This window comes from Mixophyes fleayi, chromosome 4 (assembly GCF_038048845.1).
Source record: "Mixophyes fleayi isolate aMixFle1 chromosome 4, aMixFle1.hap1, whole genome shotgun sequence".
Taxonomy (NCBI): Eukaryota; Metazoa; Chordata; class Amphibia; order Anura; family Limnodynastidae; genus Mixophyes; species Mixophyes fleayi.
This window is the reverse complement of record NC_134405.1, coordinates 165,626,006-165,649,893: the sequence shown is the minus strand read 5'-3', so window position 1 is coordinate 165,649,893 and position 23,888 is coordinate 165,626,006. Positions and strand designations below refer to the sequence as shown.

The 23,888-nt window shown below is 37.8% G+C and overlaps 1 protein-coding gene across 1 annotated transcript in view; it reads right to left on the bottom strand.

Moving 5' to 3' along the window:
• The window catches only part of CDHR3 (cadherin related family member 3), a 47,339-nt gene extending 24,076 nt beyond the window's left edge, over nucleotides 1-23,263 (bottom strand). Inside the window, 9 exon segments of the mRNA XM_075205275.1 lie at nucleotides 1,872-2,043; nucleotides 2,406-2,595; nucleotides 3,042-3,190; nucleotides 6,649-6,753; nucleotides 6,843-6,937; nucleotides 10,263-10,354; nucleotides 11,236-11,404; nucleotides 13,390-13,577; nucleotides 23,215-23,263. Coding sequence (XP_075061376.1) covers nucleotides 1,872-2,043; nucleotides 2,406-2,595; nucleotides 3,042-3,190; nucleotides 6,649-6,753; nucleotides 6,843-6,937; nucleotides 10,263-10,354; nucleotides 11,236-11,404; nucleotides 13,390-13,577; nucleotides 23,215-23,263 — 1,209 coding nt within the window.
• Nucleotides 23,264-23,888: the final 625 nt, after the last annotated feature.

The following is a 23,888-nucleotide window of genomic DNA, read 5'->3' as shown; positions in this document are numbered from 1 at the left end:
AAGCCGGCAAGCCAGCACACAGACAAAAACACTAATAGTGCTAGAAACAGGGCATCTAAGAAGAAAAGGGTATCTACAGGAAAAAAAAGAATTATATTTAGTCTCAGCAGTTAATCATATAGAAACACATACCTCTCAACTTTCACTATTTAGGCAGGAAGTCCTGATTTCAGGACAACTTTGTCCTAAGTCGGCCACTGGTGCACACAGCATTCAACGGGTGTGCATAAGGAAGTGGATGGGAGCAGTTCAGCAAGTTGGAAGCATGGAATATGCCCCCAGGTTCAGTGGCCATACCCCATAACCATGCCCCCTTCTCAGCGGCAGTGCGCTTAAGTCAAAAAGTTGGAAAGTACGGGAGGTATGGAGATATCTTGCATCATGCGTAAAATAAACTAAATATAGCGTTCAAGTTAAATATAATCTAATGACCTATATCAGTTATCAATAAACAATAAATACAGGCCACAAATGTAAAGAAAATATAAAATAAACCCATATAAACAAAAATAAAAAAACATATATAAATTATAATAAATTTGATAGTAATAAATGATGGTTACATTACAGATCTAAATGTCGATATCATGAACTCTCTGATGAAAAAAAATCCATCAAAAATATCTATTTCAAACATCATAAATCATACATCAAATGCCAAAAACTAACTTATAATTAATATTATAGGCAAAAATCTACAATTTGATATAAATAAAACAATGATAATGCTCACACTTCATTCAATAAATATACCCCTAATGCAGAAATTCAATATATGAGTGGACAACTGCTTAGTCTTAGAATGTATAATAATTGTATGTGCAATAATACTGAGAGAAATACTGTATAACCAATTAGGGATACTGGAGTATGCATCACCACCAAATAGAGAGAGACCAGTCCTATAATGAGTCCCAGCAATCAGTAAACAATCTGCTCTGATAGATATATACCATCAATAAATGAAAAACGCTTCTTTAATATAAAAAAATAGCAGCAACATTAATCATATTACATTTTGAATAGGCCTCTATACAACAGTGTGTTCAATGGGAGAGGTCTTAATGTGAACCCTGAAGCAAGGAGATCATACATTAGGACTATATGTAGCATATGAATTCTTAATACTATCATTGTTTTATTTATCCATTTGGTGAAGATTTTAATCTATGATAATAAATGTACTGTATGTTTCTGGCATTTAAAATATAGACCTGGATGTTTGAAATAGATAATTTTGATGGCAGGTTTTTATTAGTGACTCCGTGAAATCTAATTTACTATTATTTATACACCTTTTACTTTTTTGTTTACATTTCTGGCTTGGTTTATATCTATGGTCTGTATGTAACATTTATTCATAACTCTTTAAGGTCATTAGGTTATAGTTATTTAAGCTCTACTATATAAGTTTATGCATTCAGCACAACTGGAGAGACTGGCTGGGCAAATTGTTAAGTTAACCCTTACCTCTCCTGCGATAATGTCAGTGATTGGGAACATTTTGATAAATTGTCCTAACAGAGGTACATTTGAAGTCAAAGTTGCTGGACAATGAATTGTAATACACAAACATGGAAGGTGACAACATTATATATACTATCACATCTAGATACCATAATAGTGCTCATCATCACATACATACATTTACATAAGTAGATGCGGTCACCTGACAGCTCCCAAGTTGCAATATTGTGAGGCTGCCAACTGGGGTCCTTCCCATTCACATAGTCATGAACTGTGTCCTTGTGAGAGTCCCAGCTTAGCATGCATACCTTCTTATTACATTGTCACAAAGAAGACGTAACACTCATTTACCTACCAACATAAAACTACCCACAGATAACAGAAAATGAGAAAGAAGAACACACCACTATTTTTCCAGATCCAGGTGGGATTAGTTGAAATCGTTGGTTGCTTCCTAGTCCAGAAAGTCCAGTAAAGTTGAACATGTTGTTTTGGGGATCAAAATCAATATCGTTGCACTGATTACTAAGATCCATTATAAGGGTGCCATTTGGTTCAGTTTCAGGCACTGCGGTGCTATAAAAAAAACAAAACAACTATGTAAATAATAGATAGAGCAAAGACTGTACAATAGGACCATCTGTTCACAATGCAGATGAATCATATGGAACATGTGGACAGTTTGTGTAATTGTATAACAAGGCCATAAAACAATTTTATTTGAAAGCACTGAATAATGTGAGAATATTCAATGTTTGACATGAACAGACCTCTTTACATTCATAAAATAAATACGTCTAATGTTCCTATAGCTTGACAATTTTAAAGGCAGGCATAAATGTATTGGTGAGTCCATCCATGAGCCAAGATAAGTTAATTAACTCATTAAACATTTCTGGATCATCCTTACTTTGGTATTAATAATGAATGATTGATACCTGTATGCATACTCTTTGCACATCGGAGGATTGTCATTTATATCTTGAATGTTGATGGTTATAGTTGTGTAGTTCGAGTGGCCAGTACTTGGAAGGTCAGTTACTTTGATGTCTAAATTTACAGTGCCTCGAAGCCGGAATGGGCCAACATCACGGTCTATTCTCTTTGCGATTTGAATCAGACCAGTCACTAAAGTACACAGTGGGAAAACTAGAGGTGCATGAAATGCAATGATTGCAAAACTATTTATATTTATCTGTAAAAGATTCATAGCAAAGTCCTGCTATTGGTGAAACATCATAACAGCCCAAAGAACCAAAAATGTAATACATAAAATAAATCCCAGCAGTCTACATTAGCATTCACACTTTTTTTTTTCTTTTACATAATTGCAATACAAATAGTGAATGAGACTGAAGTGATCATTCTGCTTGCCTACAGATACAAGTTGGGTTAACTTAGTCAATGCAAAGTAGAGTTGTAGCATGGGAATAATTGTTTTGCCATCAGGATTATGTGCCTATGGATAAAAATACAATTCTGTGTTAAATAAAAAGTATGTGGAATCATGATATGGGCACAAACGCACGTGGCAGCTTATGAACAAAGTATGACACATTCAAAGCTGGTCTTACACTGATTTATTGTGAAGTACTGGTTTGGTGTATTGATGCTATAGTAGAGTGTGCTAACGAAACCAACATCATCTGGATCCACAGCAGTTATAGTGGTGACAATGGTTCCTGGATTCTCCTCCTCATTAATGTAAAATGTTGTATTTGTCCTAAAATAAATTTACATAACACAGTTAAACCAATACTCAAAATACATATATTAAATGTTAGAATGTCATAATAAAACACTAAATCTCTCCCCTTGCATTAATATGGCTTAAGCGAGGCATATTAAGAGTGCCTGTATTTTTAAAACAATATTTGTGTATTATCTATATTTAAATATAAATGTATATTTTACTACCTTACATATCAGTTGTTCCCCACACCACTTACATGGTAAGTTAATTTGTGCAGGACAATCTTTACTTTCTGTTTCCTGTCATTGTAACTTGTTTATTTGTATCACGATCCCCTCAATATACAGCGCTGTGTAATATGTTGGTGCTTTATAAAGGATAATAATAACACACATAGAATTAAGTTGGGATGTATTTGTTATCTACAGTCAGTGGATACATAAAAATGGAAACACCTAGTAGTAAATGAGTTACACCAAACATTCTGAAAGCAAGGACTTCCACATGTGTTAAGCAAATAACATCCCAACATGGTCAGAGGCATGTATAAAAATGGTGGACTGCCGAAATTCGCAGAAAACTGCAGTGCTAAACTGTTACCCCATGGAGGTGGAGAAATCTGGCCTGGAAATACTTTCCAATTCAAATGGAAACTGAGATATTTGGGTGTATTTATCATTAAGCAATATCATCAGGCCAATCTCCCCACCCCCTTTTGGTGCAAATAAAATCAGACTGGATTATTTGGGGATCACGCTCCAAGAGAACTTTTTTTTTCCCCGAAGAAACTTGAAATATTTTTTTGGGAGGGGTTTCCATAACTCAATTTGGATTAAAAGCTTACAAGACTGAGAACCATTAGCAGCAAAAATCCGATCTAACGGGGCGATACACGGAGTTAAAACAGGGAAATCCGAACATAAAATATCATTATATGCTGACGATGTTCTTTTGACTCTCTCGGATCCCGCTGTTTCTCTTCATCCCCTTCTCGCAGACATCAAAACCTACAGTTACATCTCTGGATACAAAATCAATCCTCAAAAAACAGAAACTCTGGATTTCTATCTCACAGATAGCATGAAATCTTCTCTCACTCAACAATTCCCCTTCAAATGGCACCAAAAAAAGATAAAATATTTAGGCGTCTACATAACTAAACAATATAGTCAGCTTTTCCAAGCTAACTATCCTAAACTACTATCCCAAATTAAATCTGATTTAGAAACCTGGAGTAAAAACCTCATATCTTGGATAGGGCGAATCAACTCAGTCAAAATGAACATTTTGCCCAGGTTATTATATCTTTTTCAAGCCCTTCCCATACGCATCCCCCCTTATGTATTCAAATTTTTGCAACATTATACTTCACAATTCATATGGGGTAGAAAACGTCCAAGAGTTAGGCTCCTTGTCCTACAAAGGTCGACGCGGGAGGGCGGTTTGGGAGTCCCCAATTTTAAAAACTATTTCTTGGCAGCGCAACTTGCCCAATGTATTTTATGGAACTCCCCAGGCTCCTCCAGAGTTTGGGTCTCGATCGAAACCGAAAGCTTAGGTATTTCCTCCGCCTCCTCTCTCCTGTGGCTCCCTCGCACTAAACGTCCTCGGTCCGCTCTTTATCACCCAATTGTATCGCATTCGTTCTCTCTCTGGGACCGAGCAAACTCAAAGTTTAATCTCGCCCCGGCTCCTAGTCCAATTGTTCCTCTTTTTGATAACCCAGATTTTCCACCGGGTCGTATAGTTTCGTCCTTTGAATTTTGGAAAAGGAACGATGTTTACTATTTTAATAATATCACTACAGATGCTTCATTTCCCTCATTCGAAGACATAAAAACCAAATTCAATATTCCCAACACTTTTTTTTTTCAATACCTGCAACTAAGAAATTTTCATTCCACCACTAAATCATCTTTAAGAATCAGGCCGTTGACCTCATTCGAGTCACTTTTCCTCCAGCGATCTTCTACCAATGGCCTTATATCTCGGCTATATGGAGAGCTGAGAGTCCCTGACTCAGACACCCAAGATTCCCATGAGCGAGCCTGGGAGGAGGATCTGGGGGGTCCCTTGGATGGGGAAGATTGGGATGAAATAAAAGCCAACACGGCCTCTAGTTCAATCTGTGTGAAGCTGAAAGAAAATGCCTATAAGCTTCTTTATCGATGGTACTTGGTCCTGACCAGATTACAAAAAATCTTTCCGGACTCATCTAGCTCATGTTGGAGAGGATGTTCGTCGGAAGGGTCCTTCCTCCATATTTGGTGGCAATGCCCCAAGCTTGCCCCATTCTGGTTGGAACTACGGAACTTTGCGTCTCAGATTCTACAGATTGACATCCCAATTTCTCCCAGGTTTTTCCTTCTCCCACTTGGGATTCCATCCGCAACTAAACATCAAACAAAAATGTTCCGCCACATAGTTTCTGCAGCACTGTGTCAAATTGCCACTAATTGGAAACAACCCTTCGCGCCTACTATGCAGACAATTATTAATAGAGTTTGGCACTCATACAAAATGGAGTTTATGACATGCATACTGCGCAATACCTCTAAATCATTCAACAAAGTCTGGGAGCCGTGGATGTCATTTTTTCAAATCCAAATTCCTTTTGCTCTATGACTCCTCTAAAACATTCCACTTGATATCCCCCCTCAACCTGCTACCATCCCCCGCCCCCCCCCCTGCCTCCCCCTCCCCCACTTCTCTTCTACCTCTTGCTTTGCTTTCTTTTTCTTTTCTTCTTTTGGCGGCCTGCCACACCGCCTCCTAATCTATCTTGCCCACTTTTCTCTGACTATCCTCTCTTTTCTGTCTCTTCTTTCTTCTATTCTTATAGTTAAAACTTGGTCAATATCAAAACTCTTTTTATTATGATATACAGTGATTGTATTAGTCCCTGAACATGCATAACCTGATTGTAACAGATTTTGTTTTGGACTGATGCTCATTATTGACCTTCTCAAAAATAAAACTTAAAAAAAAAAAAAAGCTTACAAGACTGGATCATTAAGAAGAAAGAAGAACAGAGTTGCTAAGTATTAATGTTTTCTTTTACTCTTTTAATAAAATGTAAAGGTTTCATCGAGGATTGTCTTTTATTTTACATTTTACATTGGTGCACTACAGGACACAGCGGGCCATGGGTGTTCAGGGCATACGGGCACTTGTCGTTCCCCAAGTGCCAGAATGCCTTGGCAGTCATGAGTATGCTGGTGCTTGTACTATTACAAGCACTAGCATGCCCAGGCTGTTCATGGTAGCCGGGGCCTGTAATTCACTAATGTAAAATAGTGTTTCATAAATTTTTTCTTATTTTTGTTTAACCCTTTATTACCCAACAATCAGCGCCCACTGGCTGGTTGGCATCATGGCCGGGGAACCCCCTGCTGCTGGCTGGAGGAAAATCAGGGGGACCCCTAGGCTGGCAGCACTATGTTTTTTTTAATTTTTACAACTACAGTGGATTTTACTGTCATACATACATGGTGAAGTATGGGGTTTCATCATTGATGTTTATTATTGAGACTACCAAACTTCCATTTACAGATAATCCTCCCGTGTCCGTCACTTCCACAGTCAATGAGTAACTATTGAAAAGAAACATTATGTTTAGTTTTCAATTTCCCTAAGGTTTTCCATGTTTATTTCCAATGGAAATTTAAATCTGACATTTTACCTGTGTGGGTCGCTCTCATAATCAAATACTTTTGTAGATTGTATTAATCCAGGTGATGTTACCGTAAATGGAGCTGAAGAAGGAATCAGTGAGAACTGCAAAATATATGCAGAATAGCAGCTATTATTATCACTGACACTCATACATGTTAGATCTGTACTGAACTTTAAAATCAATTTAACAAATCAATAACATGAATTGCTTAAAATTGTCTCTGCATATTTCCTCGTGCTTACCATGGTTTTATAATTACATATTGTATATGAATTATGCTATGTATGAATGCAATACAATTTGAATAAAACACAACATAAGCAGTGGGGCATTGTGGGCTGAACGTTCATTTACATGCACCTTTACATTTACTTTACTCATTTCCTGAAAGCTAATCCATACAAGCCACCATAATCAGTCCAGGGGGTAAATGTATGAAAGTCCGTTTTTTTCAACTCGACGGAAATCGGCAAGTTTACAGCTAAAATTTAAAGCGGCGCTGGCTTGTAAAGATAAACTTGCCTTTACAAGCCAGCGCCGATTTAAACTCGCCGATTTCCGTTGAGTTGAAAAAAACGGACTTTCATACATTTAGCCCCAGGTGTACTGATAATCTGACTTTAGTGGAAAGTAGCATTTAACATTAAAATGGATCTGTTATCTTTGCCTTAACCATATTGCTGGCTTTCAAACATAAGGCTAACTTACAGCAAACAAATATATTTTCACATATAGCATTTATTTAAAATTCAAATAGTTACATACTTGCCAACCTGACTCTTTCTTTCACAGTGACATAATACTCTATTTATGCTGTCCACACTTGTTTTCCAACTACAACCACCTAGACTGAGTTAATTATCTGATATTAAAGACAAATATAACATAATTTGAAAGATTCAGCCAATGTTGTTGCAATTGGAAAATAAGTGTGAAAAGTAGAAACATAGAATCTAATTTACAACATGGCGCAGATTTACTAAAACTTTTAAAAAGGAAAAGTAGAGGTGTTGCCCATAGCGATCAATCAGATTCTATTCTAATGTATCTACTACATATGCGGTGATTCTATAATGTATCTACTACATAAGCGGTGATTCTATGATGTATCTACTACATAAGCGGTGATTCTATGATGTATCTACAACATATGCAGTGATTCTATAATGTATCTACTACATAAGCAGTGATTCTATAATGTATCTACAACATATGCAGTGATTCTATAATGTATCTACAACATATGCTGTGATTCTATAATGTATCTACTACATAAGCAGTGATTCTATAATGTATCTACAACATATGCTGTGATTCTATAATGTATCTACTACATAAGCAGTGATTCTATAATGTATCTACTACATATGCAGTAATTCTATAATGTATCTACAACATATGCAGTGATTCTATAATGTATCTACTACATAAGCAGTGATTCTATAATGTATCTACAACATATGCTGTGATTCTATAATGTATCTACTACATAAGCAGTGATTCTATAATGTATCTACTACATATGCGGTGATTCTATAATGTATCTACAACATATGCTGCGATTCTATAATGTATCTACTACAAAAGCAGTGATTCTATAATGTATCTACAACATATGCTGTGATTCTATAATGTATCTACTGCATAAGCGGTGATTCTATAATGTATCTACTACATAAGTAGTGATTCTATAATGTATCTACAACATATGCTGTGATTCTATAATGTATCTACTACATATGCGGTGATTCTATAATGTATCTACAACATATGCTGCGATTCTATAATGTATCTACTACAAAAGCAGTGATTCTATAATGTATCTACAACATATGCTGTGATTCTATAATGTATCTACTACATAAGCAGTGATTCTATAATGTATCTACTACATATGCGGTGATTCTATAATGTATCTACAACATATGCTGCGATTCTATAATGTATCTACTACAAAAGCAGTGATTCTATAATGTATCTACAACATATGCTGTGATTCTATAATGTATCTACTGCATAAGCGGTGATTCTATAATGTATCTACTACATAAGTAGTGATTCTATAATGTATCTACAACATATGCTGTGATTCTATAATGTATCTACTACATATGCAGTGATTCTATAATGTATCTACTACATATGTGGTGATTCTATACTGTATCTACTACATATGCAGTGATTCTATAATGTATCTACTACATATGCAGTGATTATATAATGTATCTACTACATATGCAGTGATTCTATAATGTATCTACTACATATGCGGTGATTCTATAATGTATCTACTACATAAGCAGTGATTTTATACTGTATCTACTACATATGTGGTGATTCTATAATGTATCTACTACATATGTGGTGATTCTATTATGTATCTACTACATATGTGGTGATTCTATAATGTTTCTACGACATATGCGGTGATTCTATAATGTATCTACTACATATGTGGTGATTCTATTATGTATCTACTACATATGTGGTGATTCTATAATGTTTCTACGACATATGCGGTGATTCTATAATGTGTCTACTACATATGCGGTGAGCAACTGATGGCCCACCGAGCCTTCACTGTGCCCCCCCCCCCCATCTTCTCAGAATGGGGGCAGACAATTTCCGCGTCACATGACCTTCTCTGCACAGCAGGAGGTCACGCAGCATGCACTGTGCTCTCCTTCCTGCCTCCGTGCAGTCCCTTTGAAGGTTGGAGTTTTGCAGATGCATACTACATTCTACAAAATGATATCTAGAATCGGATTTGTTGCTATGGGCAACACCTCCACTTTTCCTTTTTAGAAGATTTAGGGAAGAATTCAATTGGCCCCATTACTGCCGAAAGTAAATTAACAGTAACGGTAATAGTGTGCAGGCCGCGTTACTTTACCCTCTTAGTTAATCAACCCTCATATGCACTCAATTAACAGAGAAAAAATCCTTCCACAAACAGATGTGTGCCTAGAAAAGTGGAAAAATTACATAGGCCCAATGTGCCAAAGTGTAAACATCACATCAAAAGTCCAGTCCAGTATAAGTGGAATCCCACCTCAAGAGCAGACTAACTAGTTTTCATTTATAGTGCTCAGTAATCATTTGTGAATTTTTATTTTCAGTTTAATTTCTCCATTTCCCATTTTTAGTGCAACAATGTTATTTTTATTTTCTATTCTCAGATATCACCCCACAAAATAGCAATATAATGAACTTCCCTACTTGTAATGTTTTAATACATATTGCAGGGCATTTATAAAAAAAACTGGTACACAGGAAAAAGATGGTATTGCCCATAGCAACCAAACATTACTTCTCATTTCTAAACTGCACTGGAAACATTATAGAAATATTATAATAGGTGCAACACCTCATCTTTGTGCTCCACTTCTCCTTAATACCCACTGTAATGCTTAGAAATAAATGTACCTTTAGTGCACTTGTTGCATCTTCGGGATCAGATACCTGAATTTTATAAATATTTACTCTTGGTTGTCCTTCCGTGATATAAAGCATTACAACTACAAAATAAAAGAATACTTATAAAAACAAACATTATTCAGACAACAACAGGGATGATTATTACAGACCCAAAGTGCCATTTGTGCTATTCTCTCTATGTTAATATAGAAAATATGGAAATATATGTACATTATGGGTGTGGTGGGCAACAGGTGACTTGACTTTCTACCTGCTTTTTTGTCAGATTTGTTAATTATAGATTGTGACACTTGTGTATTGTATATTCAGTGGTCGGAGTGGCATTTTAGAAGTGGCGGTATGGAAAATATAATGGGAATGGAAATAGATGAAATTTGATAGTTTTAAAATTAAAGCAGTGAGAGAAGTTGGGGTGCGGCATATCACCGTATACCCTCATCCCACTTTGAACACTGCTTATGGACTGTGAATGTTTTTCATAGATGCTCTATAGGTGCAGGACCCTCCTGTGTGTATGTTCTGTATGCATATATATTTACAGCAGTTTAGTCTTTGGGAGTTTTTTGCATAGATGTTCTGTATACCAAGTGTGGATGTGCTTTGTCCCTTGAATGGACAGATGGGTATAAGTAAGTATGGCTGTATAGGAAGTGCACAGCAGTGACATTTAAATATTTGGCATTGATATGGTTTGGCGCTACCTGGCATGCAGAGATATCAACCTCATTTATTTCATCCAGGATACATTTGTCTGCTCCCATTTTTAGCACTGCTTTTTAAAAATAATAACTCATACTTAACCAATTAATTGATGTATGGTTTGTTTTATGTTAATTGATTAATTGAGCCCACCTTAATTCATTGAAAGATGTATGGCAGTACGGGAGCAGATAAATGTCTGCTGAATGAAATGGGTGAGGATGACAGATCTAGGCATAGCGTGGTTATGGCTAATACGCACCTTGATTTGCTAGGTTGTCCTGAAACACAGGGGGTTCATTAACATTAGTGAGCTGCACAGTCAAGGTTTGCAGATTGGTGGCATTTTTTGCATCTGTCATATAAATCTGTATATCAAAGCTGCTGGGCGTTGTTTCAAAATCGAGCAGAGAATTTACTGTGGTAACAGTCTGTAAGAAGATGCACATATACCATTAACATATACAATTATTTAGAAACTAAAATTCTATTTATTGAGAGTATAACTACCACTGTTTGAGGAAAGACAAATGATATAGATATAGATATATTACCTGCTCCTGTTCCCAGTTACAAGACTTTTTTCAGGGTTGCACCCACTTTGTGGTAATCCCTCCTTCACACAATAAGACTTTCCTCAAGTCTCTAAACCTTCAAGTGTTCTCTGAAAACCCACCTCTTCAAGAGAACTTATAATCATTGTCATCATCACCATTTATTTATATAGCGCCACCTCCAAACCTCCCTAGGTTACCATATTACCACCCTGTACACAGTTCACACATAGGACAATCTTTTGACCAACATTGCTGTGTGACTGGATCATATAGTCTATTAAGCATTTTTTACCTTTGCAATCTGGCTGGACCCATATGCAATATTTAGTACTTAACCTTATCATCATCCTCATCATTTATATAGCGCTTCTGATTCTGCAGCGATGTACAGAGAACTCATTCACATCAGTCCCTGCCCCTTTGGAGCTTACAGTGTAAATTCCCTAACATACACACACAGACAGACAGAAAGAGAGAGAGAGACTAGGGTCAATTTTGATAACAGCCAATTAACCTACCAGTATGTTTTTGGAGTGTGAGAGGAAACCGGAGCACCCAGAGGAAACCCACGCAAACACGGGGAGAACATACTAACTCCACACAGATAATGCTGTGGTCAGGAACTGAACTCATGACCCCAGCGCTATGAGGCAGAAGTGCTAACTACTCAGCCACCGTGCTGCTCTTAAGGTGCTAACCTTATGTATTAAACTCCCATTGTCCTATAGATTGTAAGCTTGTGAGCAAGTCACCCTTATCTCTCTGTCTGTCTATATATCCCAGTATTGTTTTATTACTGTGTTTGTTCTCAATTGCAAAGCACTGTGTAATTTGCTGGCTCTATATATAAATGATGTTGATGATGATGATTAAATAATTTCTGTCCTTGTAGGGTACTTTGATCTGCCGAGTCCCAGAAGCCTCTAACAGTCACACACTGCTTTTTTTTTTTTTATATCAGTTCTATTTGCTGAACAATAAGAATGCCAGTGTGTATTGTAACACTCGAAACAATGGTCTTTCATTAACATGTATTTTAAAAATCTTCAAAATGCTTGCAAAATCCATTTAAAAATGCCAAAGCGTATCAAGCTTTACAGAGTCTCACTCATCTTTCCACCATCCCCATGACATCTCTAATTTGACGGAAGGCTGCAGGTAGAGAACAATAGGGCCATATGCCATGAATTGGGGAAACCGGGAGACACTAGTGCGTATATATGTTGTTCACAAGCTTGCAAAATTCCAGTATATATCTGGAATACAGTAAGAACTGTGACATTATAAGTGTCTCTCTTGGCCATTTTATGTTTATTATTATTATCATAAATTTTTATTTATAGGCCGCCACTAGGTGTCCGTGGCGCCGTACAGGGACAAACAAAATTACAATACAAGGTGAGACAGCACAGTACAGTAAACAATAATCACAGTAACTCAGTGAGCTCAACACTAGGGTAGGGGGAGGGGAGAGTCCGCATACGACGGAGCCCAGGAGGGAGGGCACGGGTGACAGGAACACCCGTGTTGGTAAGTTTGGCATGTATTTATATCTGGAGGGGGCTCACGAATCAGTATTCTTTAAGGAGAATCACACTTTAGCTGTAGGATTCTATGGAAAATAATATATATGCTTAGCACATGGATATTGAAAACATATTAGATGGTGTGACATGGATAGAACAGGAATAGGCATTGTTTGTGCTGGATACTGAGAAGTGTGTAGTGTATGATAATCCTATTATTACACATTCATTCATTCTAAATAGAGGACTTGCTCAGTGCATATTTTGGATGTGCCATTAATAAGAATTTCAGAATGCAATCGTGATTACTTAAAAATATATAATGATACTTACGTAAGATGTTGGAGGCTTGGGATCTATTCTGAAGGCTTTGGTAAGGGGATTACTATTAATTATTTGAGGCGTTAAAGATAAAGTGTATGTGGAATTCACAGAGAATGTGTACACCACGGTTCCGGCTGGTTGGTTTTCCGGTAACGTGACTGTATTAGGTAGTCCAATAAACAGCAATGTGCCCTCACCTTTAAAGAGAACATTAGCACAAGAATTTATTAGTATGATTGGACATCGCTAACTAAAATCAAATTTGAATATTACTGTATAATTGCTAGCAAATGGCCAATCAATTATAAATTGTCTTCCTTTACCAAAACACACCATACAAACTCATATTAAAGTTAAGACTAACGCAAGTAAGATTGATGTAGTCCTGGCTCCTAATGTACCATTTTCTGTGGCTCAACGCCCATAATTAGAGTCACATTTACCCTACAGAGGAAACCCTGGTAAGATAAGATAAGAAGCATTCACCTAAACTGTTATAATGGGGTTATTGGATGAGTAACACTATTGTTGCAACCAGTGTCAATGTCAAACGAGGTCAGTCTCTATATGTCACTAGCCCAAGATAACTGTTATAAACTAATGGTGAAGCTATGGACCCTCTGTGCTGCTACAGATTATTGCTGTGTCACCTAAGGCACATAGTCTAATGGGTTTACTAATCCTCATCAGGAACACCTACAAAGAGGTTAGGGACTCCACAGTGAGACACCCACAGATTGTATGGAGGATGCTAATGACTGAGCACAGGACAAATTCATGGTTGGAGACAGAAGTAGATGTCAGGACTGACAGCACTAGTCAGATCAAGTCATGGGCATACAGGCATGGTCAAAGACAAGCTGAGTTCATAACGGAGTGACAAGTTCATAATTGCACAATAGACACAGAGAAAATCAAAGACAAAGTCAGGTCTGTATTAAGTAGTACATAGAGTACAGCAGAAAAGTATGCAGTTGCAAATGCCTGTTGCTCAGATACTGGAGTGTGCACTGAGCTCTCTATTTAAGCTCTGCACCTGCTGATGTCAGCTGCAACATGTAGCTGCATGCGGATAAAGAGATGGAACCACAGTAGAGTAGGGGGTAGCCTCTGCTTCAAAAAGCTAGATCTTATACCAAATTAAACTGTAAGAAGCAATTAGGTGGCCAAGTTCCTTGGAACCACTGAGACAAAATATCACTTCTCGCTATCTGAAAGTTGATGACCTCTTTTTCAAATTGGACTCCCACATGGGCAATTGCAAGATTTCAAGATGGGGGGGTCCAAATGCTTGATTTCTGAACAAAGTAAAGGTATTTGAGGGGGCAATGGAACCCCAAGTGCAAATTTGCACTCTACTGTTTAAAACACCAATTAGCCGCAATGTAAAGTAGTGCTGAAAAACTCTATAGTACAACATAGCCCCACTTACACTTTGCAGCATGACACATAGCACCTTTTAAACTCTGCAGCACATTACACTTCTGCAGCACAACACAATCTGCAGTTTATCATACAGTCCACACATTGTGCAGCACAGTCTCTTCAAAAGCACTGCACAATCCCTTCCCATACACTGCCGCACTTTACGCAGTCCCACATAGAGGCTGCAGTTCATCTCATTGTCCCACACACTCAATTATTACACAGATTATCAATATTCTCTGCAGCACAGCACCCAATACACTCTGCAGCACATCACACTGTGCCATGCGCACTATGCAGAACTTCACACAACTTAACCATACAATCTGCAACACATCACACAGCTTACAATACACTGCAGCACATTAACCAACCTCTAAATACTTTCTGCTACACCTTACACATCCACACACGAACTAACTACACTTAAACCTTTCTTTACATTTCTTCATTTTATCCAGGCATATGTTCTGGTTTTATGGCTTCTACACTGTCCTGGGGGGTTAATGCCAGGCTGTCGATTGATGAGTCCTTATGAGTGCAAAATTCTGTCCATATTAAACTGTTTGGTAGCACATGCACTTAGAGCAATATGTGTAGAGTAAGAGATCCAAGTGCATGAGGGGGGGAAGGGGTTCTAGGCACTTGGAAACCCTCCCTAACTGTGCGCCTGTCCCACCAGGTACAATAGGTAGAAGAACAACTTAACAAAACAGTAACATAATCAAGAACTAACAGTGGCTACCATAACATTTTTTCCTTTTTTATTGAAGTTGTTCAAACATATATATATATATGTATATATATATATATATATATATATATATATATATATATACATATATATATATATATATATATATATATATATATATATAGTTTTATATGTATGTATATATATATATATATATATATATATATAGTTATATATATAGTGAAATATCATCATCAGCATTTATTATTATATCAATCTTTATTTAAGAATAATTTTGTTTTTTTGAGTCGGGGCGTGAAGAGAAGAGAGTGAAAAACAGAGAAAAGTGTACAAGAGTATATATATCAGTTACAATAGTTAATCTAGATTATTTTAAATAGTCAATTCTTTAAATACCATAAATTATTAAATAATACAAAATATTGATTGTTTTGCTGAAGATATCTCTTAATAAAGCCCTTCTGAAGCACAGCCATTTTATTGTTGTGTTCTTCTCTAAGTAATAGACTTTGCTTTTCTGAACACTTGGGGGAAATCGGTTTTCTTTGGATTGATGTACATATCACATACATGGGGCACAGAGAGATCAGGGTAAGGAGGGATCACTATCACCCTCTGTAAAGCCTCAGGCCTATGAAGAATATCCCTGTCAATAGCCTTTGCCAGGGGCCTCCGTCAAAGCTTCCACATGAAAAGCACGGACAGCGGACTGCAAAATATCAATTTATCTTCTGAGGCCCTGCTATAAACAAGGGAATTTCTAAAATGCCCACTTAGATGTCACACTTGAAATATGGTATATCTGGATATTTGGTGTCAGTACTATAGGATTATTTCAGCAAAAAAAAGTTGCAAGTACAAAAGAGTATATTGTACTACCTTGACTTCTCCAGTTTGTGGCATTTGTTACTCATACAGCACAAACAATAGACCACAAACAAATACATCATGTCGATTGTGTATACTTCCTTTAGAACAATCACCCTCTTAATATCAATGACATTTTCACCTACAAACAACTTTAATTAAGTGGTCTCTACATGCAACTCTCACCAACATTATCTACATATCTTTAGCTTTACTGTATCCTTCTTTGTTTTTCACCAAAACTTTTATACCATATTAATTTTTGTTACACTAGTATGTTACACAACTCAGTAATATCACTGCATTCACTCAATAGTTTTGTGTTAAGTACACAGGAAAGAAGAGGGAAACTTAGCCAAAAAGTTATTAAGTCCATGGAGTTGGAAAGAGTAGAGTATTTTGTAAAACTTGCAGGAAAGTGTGTACAAAAAGATACATTAAAATTATTTGAAGGTGGACATCCATCTAATCCATGATCAGTAAAAGCGAGCAGAATCTCTGTGTTTGCTGTATAATCCTTACCAATGAGACATAGCCCAATATGTTAATTAAAAGTATAGACACACTTGTTAATGAAGATAAAAAGCCTAATGTTATTGTCACGTATAACTGGAATGAGATGGCAGGCACCTACCAGCAGTTGGCGATACTGAGCTAGGAGGCACTGAGTCTAAACACGCTCCTGGTTTTCACCAAGGACTCCCGCAATGGAGTGTGGGCTCAGCTGCAAGGAGTATACAAGTTGTGGCCCTCCAAATCAGTTGCTGGTTAGGTGGACGGTGAAGAGAGTAGTGAACAAGCCGGGTCAGTAAAAGGTATCAATCAGGATTCAAATCAGCAGGCATGGATAGTGAACAAGCCGGATTGGTAACAAAAGCAGGAAACCAAGGAATAGTCAAGCCAAGCAGGAGTCAGGAACCAGGAGACAGGTCAGTATACAGGTGCTGGAGCAGGTTATGACCTAATACTCTGGCAGCTACATGCTGCCAGAGTGAACCTTAAATAGAGGCTAAAGGGGGCAGTTAGTGATGTCACTGACCATCGAAATGTTGGGCAGAAGCGTGTCCCGTTGCCTAGGAACAGGCACACATGCTCACAGGAGCCAACTGGCCGGTGAAAGGGGAACCCTACGGTAGCGTCTCGTTGCCTGGCAATGAGACACGATCATGCAGGACAGAGAAGGGCGTCCGTCCCCGCTGAGAGGTAGGAAAGCGGGGACGCCGCCTGACACTTATGTTCAAATGGAATACAGTTGGCACACTGTGGTGTTATGGTGCTACGCATATGTGGTTTACATTGGAAGGAATGAAAAATGCAACACAAAAATACTAGTAAATGGTGTCTGTGCTATTTTCTAACATCTTAAATGTGTTTGACAAGAGGCACTGGATCTATTATATTTATACTTCAAAGCTGTGTACACATGAATGGGCAGAAGATAAAGTGGGTAAAGCTAGAACAAACTGTGCTCATAGTAACATTCTAATGCTTTGATTGGCTACAGAGTATTTCAGCCATGTCAACTCCTATGTGTTTGTGTGTAAGTAAAAGTGGCATGGGATAGGCCAACAAGTAGCAATCCAAGTACAAAATAGTGACATTAGTAGTAACATTAATCAATTTAATAAACAATTTGTATTCTGTTAGAAAGGTACTAATGTCCGTGGGATGAAATGGGCCATAACGACATCTTAACAAGGCATTTATCTGAAACATGTGCACATGGCATTGGGGGCATGACAAAGCTGAATATCCACAAGTCAATACTAAACACAGAAATGTAAGGAATTGAGTCTGACATGTCAAATACTTTTCTCCAAGTAATACATCAAATGATAACACTTACTTGCTTCATACAAATATAATGCATTATGTTCCACACACTGTGTACACAAGCAAGATAAATAACTGCACCCATCTCAATCTTTGCAAATTGCTAGAATTTTCTGTTACATTTATTATTTATTCAAAGACTGTCAGAGGGAACATAATGTGTGACATCAGGTCTTGGTCTCGCATTGTCATTATTTCCATAATGCGTGTTCTACATTCACAGCTATTGACACAGATTTTGCCAGTCCAAACAGTAATGAATGAAGAATCATAATACACATGCTGAGGTATTCTGTAATAGTGGAGGAACCCAAAAAAGTTGAAAAAAATGTGTCTTTATTTTAGATGTAAAATGTCATTTTTAATCTGTTTTACTGATTAAAAAGCTTTTCTCTGTGTTTTCTTGGAAAAATAAACACTTTGAGTTGCTTTCTACTTTCTTTGGAAAAGATTATTGTGAGGTGCTGATTCAGTCAGAAAAACAAACATATGGGACTATATAACATGTATTGTATAAAAGGGACTTTTTATTGAAGTATTAACTAAACCGCAATCACGTTTTACTCATTTGCATAAGAAGAGTAGGGAGTGGCGGAAAAAAACGGTAATATAACTTTATAGAATATGGCGTACAAACAAAGACAATCCTAAAGGCAAGTTACGACAAGATTTCCATTCCAACTAGAATATCCCATATTAAATATTTACAGGTGTTTCCTTAAAAGGTTGACAGAAGTGCTAAAGAGTTGATTTTGCTGCAGTGTCATAATACTTATAGCAAATAGCCCAGATGTAAAGTGCATAAGTCCGTTTCGAACAGAAGGTGCTACATATAAAATGTATCATTGCTATAACTCCCCCAACATATGTAGGAAAAATCATTCCATCAAAGTAGGTTTCTGAAATCCAAGCAATAAAGGTATACGGGAAGTTCCTTACTTCTCTAGAGGTTTAGGACACATTATAACATCAATGAAGTATCCACATGAACAAAACCAATCCAATGTATAAATGAACAGAACAGTTATAGAGACAGGAAGAAAAATGCACAGCTGCAATTGAATTACTAAACAACACAAAGTTCAGGGCGAAGTGTTCCATACAATGGGTCCCACCAGAGCCGGATTTAGACCTCATAGGGCCCTAGGCAGGATACTGTTTTTGGGCCCCCTCCCTGAAACAATCCATAGCACTATATTTTTGCAGCCTACCATATACCCCTATAGTTACGTAGAAGTGTAAGCATGTGCCGCCGCATGCCTACCATATACCCCTATAGTTAAGTAGATATGAAAGCAGGTGAGGGCGTGGCTTGCATCTTTGGGGGCGTACCTAACATGTGAAAAGAGCAAGGCCACCCTGCTGCAGAAAAAGGCACCCCTAAATAATTACCAAGCAGTCCCGTTTTTTTAAGTAGTTGGGTCAAAACAACATAATAAATATTGAAGTCAGGGCAGAAATACTTGCTCTTGTCACTTTTGTCCCTCTATCATCACACTGTGCCCCTTCATTGTCACTTTTGCCCCTTCACAATATCACATGTGCCCTTTCCCCATCACCTCTGTGCCCATCACCATCACCACCTCTGTGCCAATCACCATCACCACCAATGTGCCAATCACCATCACCACCTCTGTGCCCATTACCACCTCTGTGCCCTTCACCATCACCACTTCTGTGCCAATCACCATCACCACCTCTGTGCCTCTTCACCATCACCACCTCTGTGCCCTTCACCATCACCACTTCTGTGCCAATCACCATCACCACCTCTGTGCCTCTTCACCATCACCACCTCTGTGCCCTTCACCATCACCACCTCTGTGCCCTTCACCATCACCACCTCTGTGCCCTTCACCATCACCACCTCTGTGCCAATCACCATCACCACCTCTGTGCCAATCACCATCACCAATTCTGTGCCCCTTCACCATCACCACCTCTGTGCCCTTCACCATCACCACCTCTGTGCCCATCACCACTTCTGTGCCAATCACCATCACCACTTCTGTGCCAATCACCATCTCTGTGCCCTTCACCATCACCACCTCTGTGCCCTTCACCATCACCACTTCTGTGCCAATCACCATCACCACTTCTGTGCCAATCACCATCTCTGTGCCCTTCACCACCTCTGTGCCCCTTCACCATCACCACTTCTGTGCCCCTTCACCATCACCACTTATGTCCCTTGTTTTACTTACCTTTCTATTGCGCGCTGCTCCTCCTCCGTCAGTCCAAATGTAAAAAAAAAAAAACAAAAGAAAGAGTCACGTGATCGCTCGTCGGGTCCCGGCAGCCTCTCCTCCTCTCTCTATCACTGAGACACTGAGAGGAGAAGAGGCTGCCGGGACCCGATTCGCGGCACCCGACCCACCCTCCCCCGATTCGCGGCACCCGACCCCCCCTCCCCCGATTCGCGGCACCCCCCCTCCCCCGACTGCCGCGAGTCGGGGGAGGGGCCGAATTTTTTTTTTTCTTCATTTTTTAAAAAATTACTCCTGTCCCCCCCAGCTGTGCCCCCCGAGAGCCGCTAGGCCCTAGGCAGGTGCCTAGGTTGCCTAGCGGTAAATCCGGCCCTGGGTCCCACATTAAAATGTGTCACTACAATTTCTCTTTAAGGGGCTCTAAGTGAGTAAGGTTATTAAAGCATACTTTTCTCGTAGATTTGCTACTCGGATTATTGATTTTACTGTTATAAAGTGGAGTTCATTTTTAGCAGCCCCAGCCATACAAGTCCTGGGGCTGCTAAAAATAACCGCAAATCCGTGCTTGACTGTTTCAAAAGGTTCCTTTGGTGATACTGTTTGCTTGGTATTCACCAAACATGGCGGTATTGTGAATTATGACCAAACTCCACTTTGGTCTCATCTGTCAAGAGAATGTTGCTCCAGATGTAATGTGTTTTGTTCAAAAGCACTTTGCAAACCTAAGGTTTACTGCAATGTGGTTTTATTGGAGATAATGATCTTTCTTCTGGTTACCCTTCCATGGCCATATCAATTTACTATTTTTCTAACGTTAGACTTGTAAACTTTAACATTTACCTTGCTGATAGATCTATGTAGTTTGAATTTACTGGGATGCCCACTACTGTGAAGTTTGGCATATGTCTGTCAATGTTCTTGATTTATAAATATTTTTCAATGTAAAATTATAGACTTCAAAGGTTCAGAGGTATTGCTTTTATATAGAGGTGGTAGCAATTCCTGATAATCAAATAATAGAGTGCACTTGAGTAGCAGCACGTGGCTATATACCCTGCTCCATTTCTTGAAAAGATTAGATTGCACCAAAGAGAAGACTATGGGGTATATTTACTAAACTGCGGGTTTGAAAAAGTGGAGATGTTGCCTATAGCAACCAATCAGATTCTAGTTATCATTTATTTAGTACATTCTACAAAATGACAGCTAGAATCTGATTGGTTGCTATAGGCAACATCTCCACTTTTTCAAACCCGCAGTTTATTAAATATACCCCAATATGTCAGTATGTTAGGCAACATTCTATAAGCAGTGAACCTCTACTGGTTTGGGAGAGCTTGTAGACCAATAACTTTAACAGAACTGACAAATCAGCAGCTTTTTTAATAGTAGCCTTTCCATACAAAACCTAAGATTATCTTAATTTCCTATTTAGATTCACACTACTTTAAATACTAAATGTAACATGGGAACTGGTGCTTCATTCAGTGGTGAACAGAATTGAGGAAGGGGAAGACTAATAGCAGGTATACCTGGAGTCAATCATTACAAAGAGGCAGGTCCTATGGGCAAGAGCAATCCCACTTATAGTACTGATATGTTGAGCTCCCACTATTTATAGTAGTCCTTGAATAGAGACTTTACACATGACTTAATACTGGTCTTGTGACAGATCATACAACATGACCAGGCTTATAATAAAAGGGTATCAAAGTTATTTTTTTCAGAATTCAGTAAAACAATACATGTTGAGTTTTAATGATAAAGTGGTACTGCACAGTTAATCATTATGGCAATGTTTCATAGATTCATATTTAAAAACTGGGATCTAATATGTTAATTCATAATGGATTAATGTTGTTGACCAGAAAATACCAACTCTGTAATAATTTATCAACTTTAGTATTAAAATAGTTACAATGATAAGTATTAAGGTATACCTAGAAAAGAGATCATAGCCACACGCGGCCCGCACCAGGTATTAACGTAGCAATACATCCTATATAAGTTCATCTATATGAGTCCTATATTCCAATAAACTATGTTTATTTGGTAATTTACTACTTGACTATTTGCAATTTTTTAGAGAACTCCATTCCTGACAATAATCTCTCACACAGCTCTTCTCCTACCCGTTCCATATTACTGTCTCTGTTGACTATAGTATGTAGTTGTACAACAATATGGAATACATTACAAAGCAAAATACAAACACGATAAAATTGTTTTTACTTCAAGCTTATTTAGCCATTCACAAAAGATATAAGCAATTGTAATGCATAAGATACAGTCATAATATTTAAACATTCAATATTTAAAAATTCATACTAATTAAACAAACATTTTTGTTAACATTTATCAAACAATGAAAAACATGTTAAAATTCCTTATTAATCTTATGTGGTCTAGTTACCACATTGACATTCAGGCTCCACAGGATAACACCTCTTAATAAGTTTGTATCCTAGACAATGTGTGGCAAACCTTTCTGTTACTGAGTTATTAAGAAATCCACTTATGTTGTATTTGAAAATACACAATTGCAAAAACCAAAACAGTGGTAGAAAACTTTATTCTAAGGAGCAACAAAAGTTTCCATATTGCATTTTAGAAGATTAGTTTCAATATCCAATCAATATACAACATGTAGTCCTTAACATAACTCATTATAAAAACCAGCTTTGGATGGCATATTACTTTTTTGTTCTCTAAAATCTTTTCAAGGATCATTCTAACCTGTCTAGATATAATAGGTTAAATCCATTAAAATATAAAAAGTGAACTTACCAGGGCCTAAGACACTGAGCAGAATGAATAAAAGTCTGAGTTTCTCCATCTTCAGCTGAGAGGCTGTATTGTGTGTGTACAGTATCCGAGCTAACTAGTGGAATGTCTTGCTTTACCTGCTAGCTGTTCACTAATCTCCTTCTGAGAACAAGCTGTCAAGTAAAGAATCAAACAGATAAAAGCGTATCTAAGGGAGTACTGTTACACCACTAGTTTGTTTACTTCAGATTTCCACTTTAACTTTCCCTACAGCATTCAGTAGTTATCCAAATACTATTCAGGGCAGAAACTGGTCTAGGGGCTTACCCTATCAGTCTGCTATGAAAAGGAGAGTAGAATTAGCAAGCACAACATCCTGATAAGAGATGTCCTCCAGCTATAACAGTGGATGCGGTATCTCCTACTGAAAAGTACAGAGTAGGTCCTCTGAAGTGAATGCAAAATGTCTTATTTAACCATCACCAATCTAAAATGTTTCAACCATGGATTGGGTCTCTGCCAAGTATCCCTAAATTGAAAGATAAGTCAACTAATTTATACACAAAATGGCTACAAAGGCTAAACAAAAGACATTACAAGTCAGAGGTGTGGTCAGGGCTGCCAAGAGGAATTCAGGACCCCAGTACAACAACTTCATGGGGCCCCCCTTAAAGCTGAGAATGAAAAAAATTTTG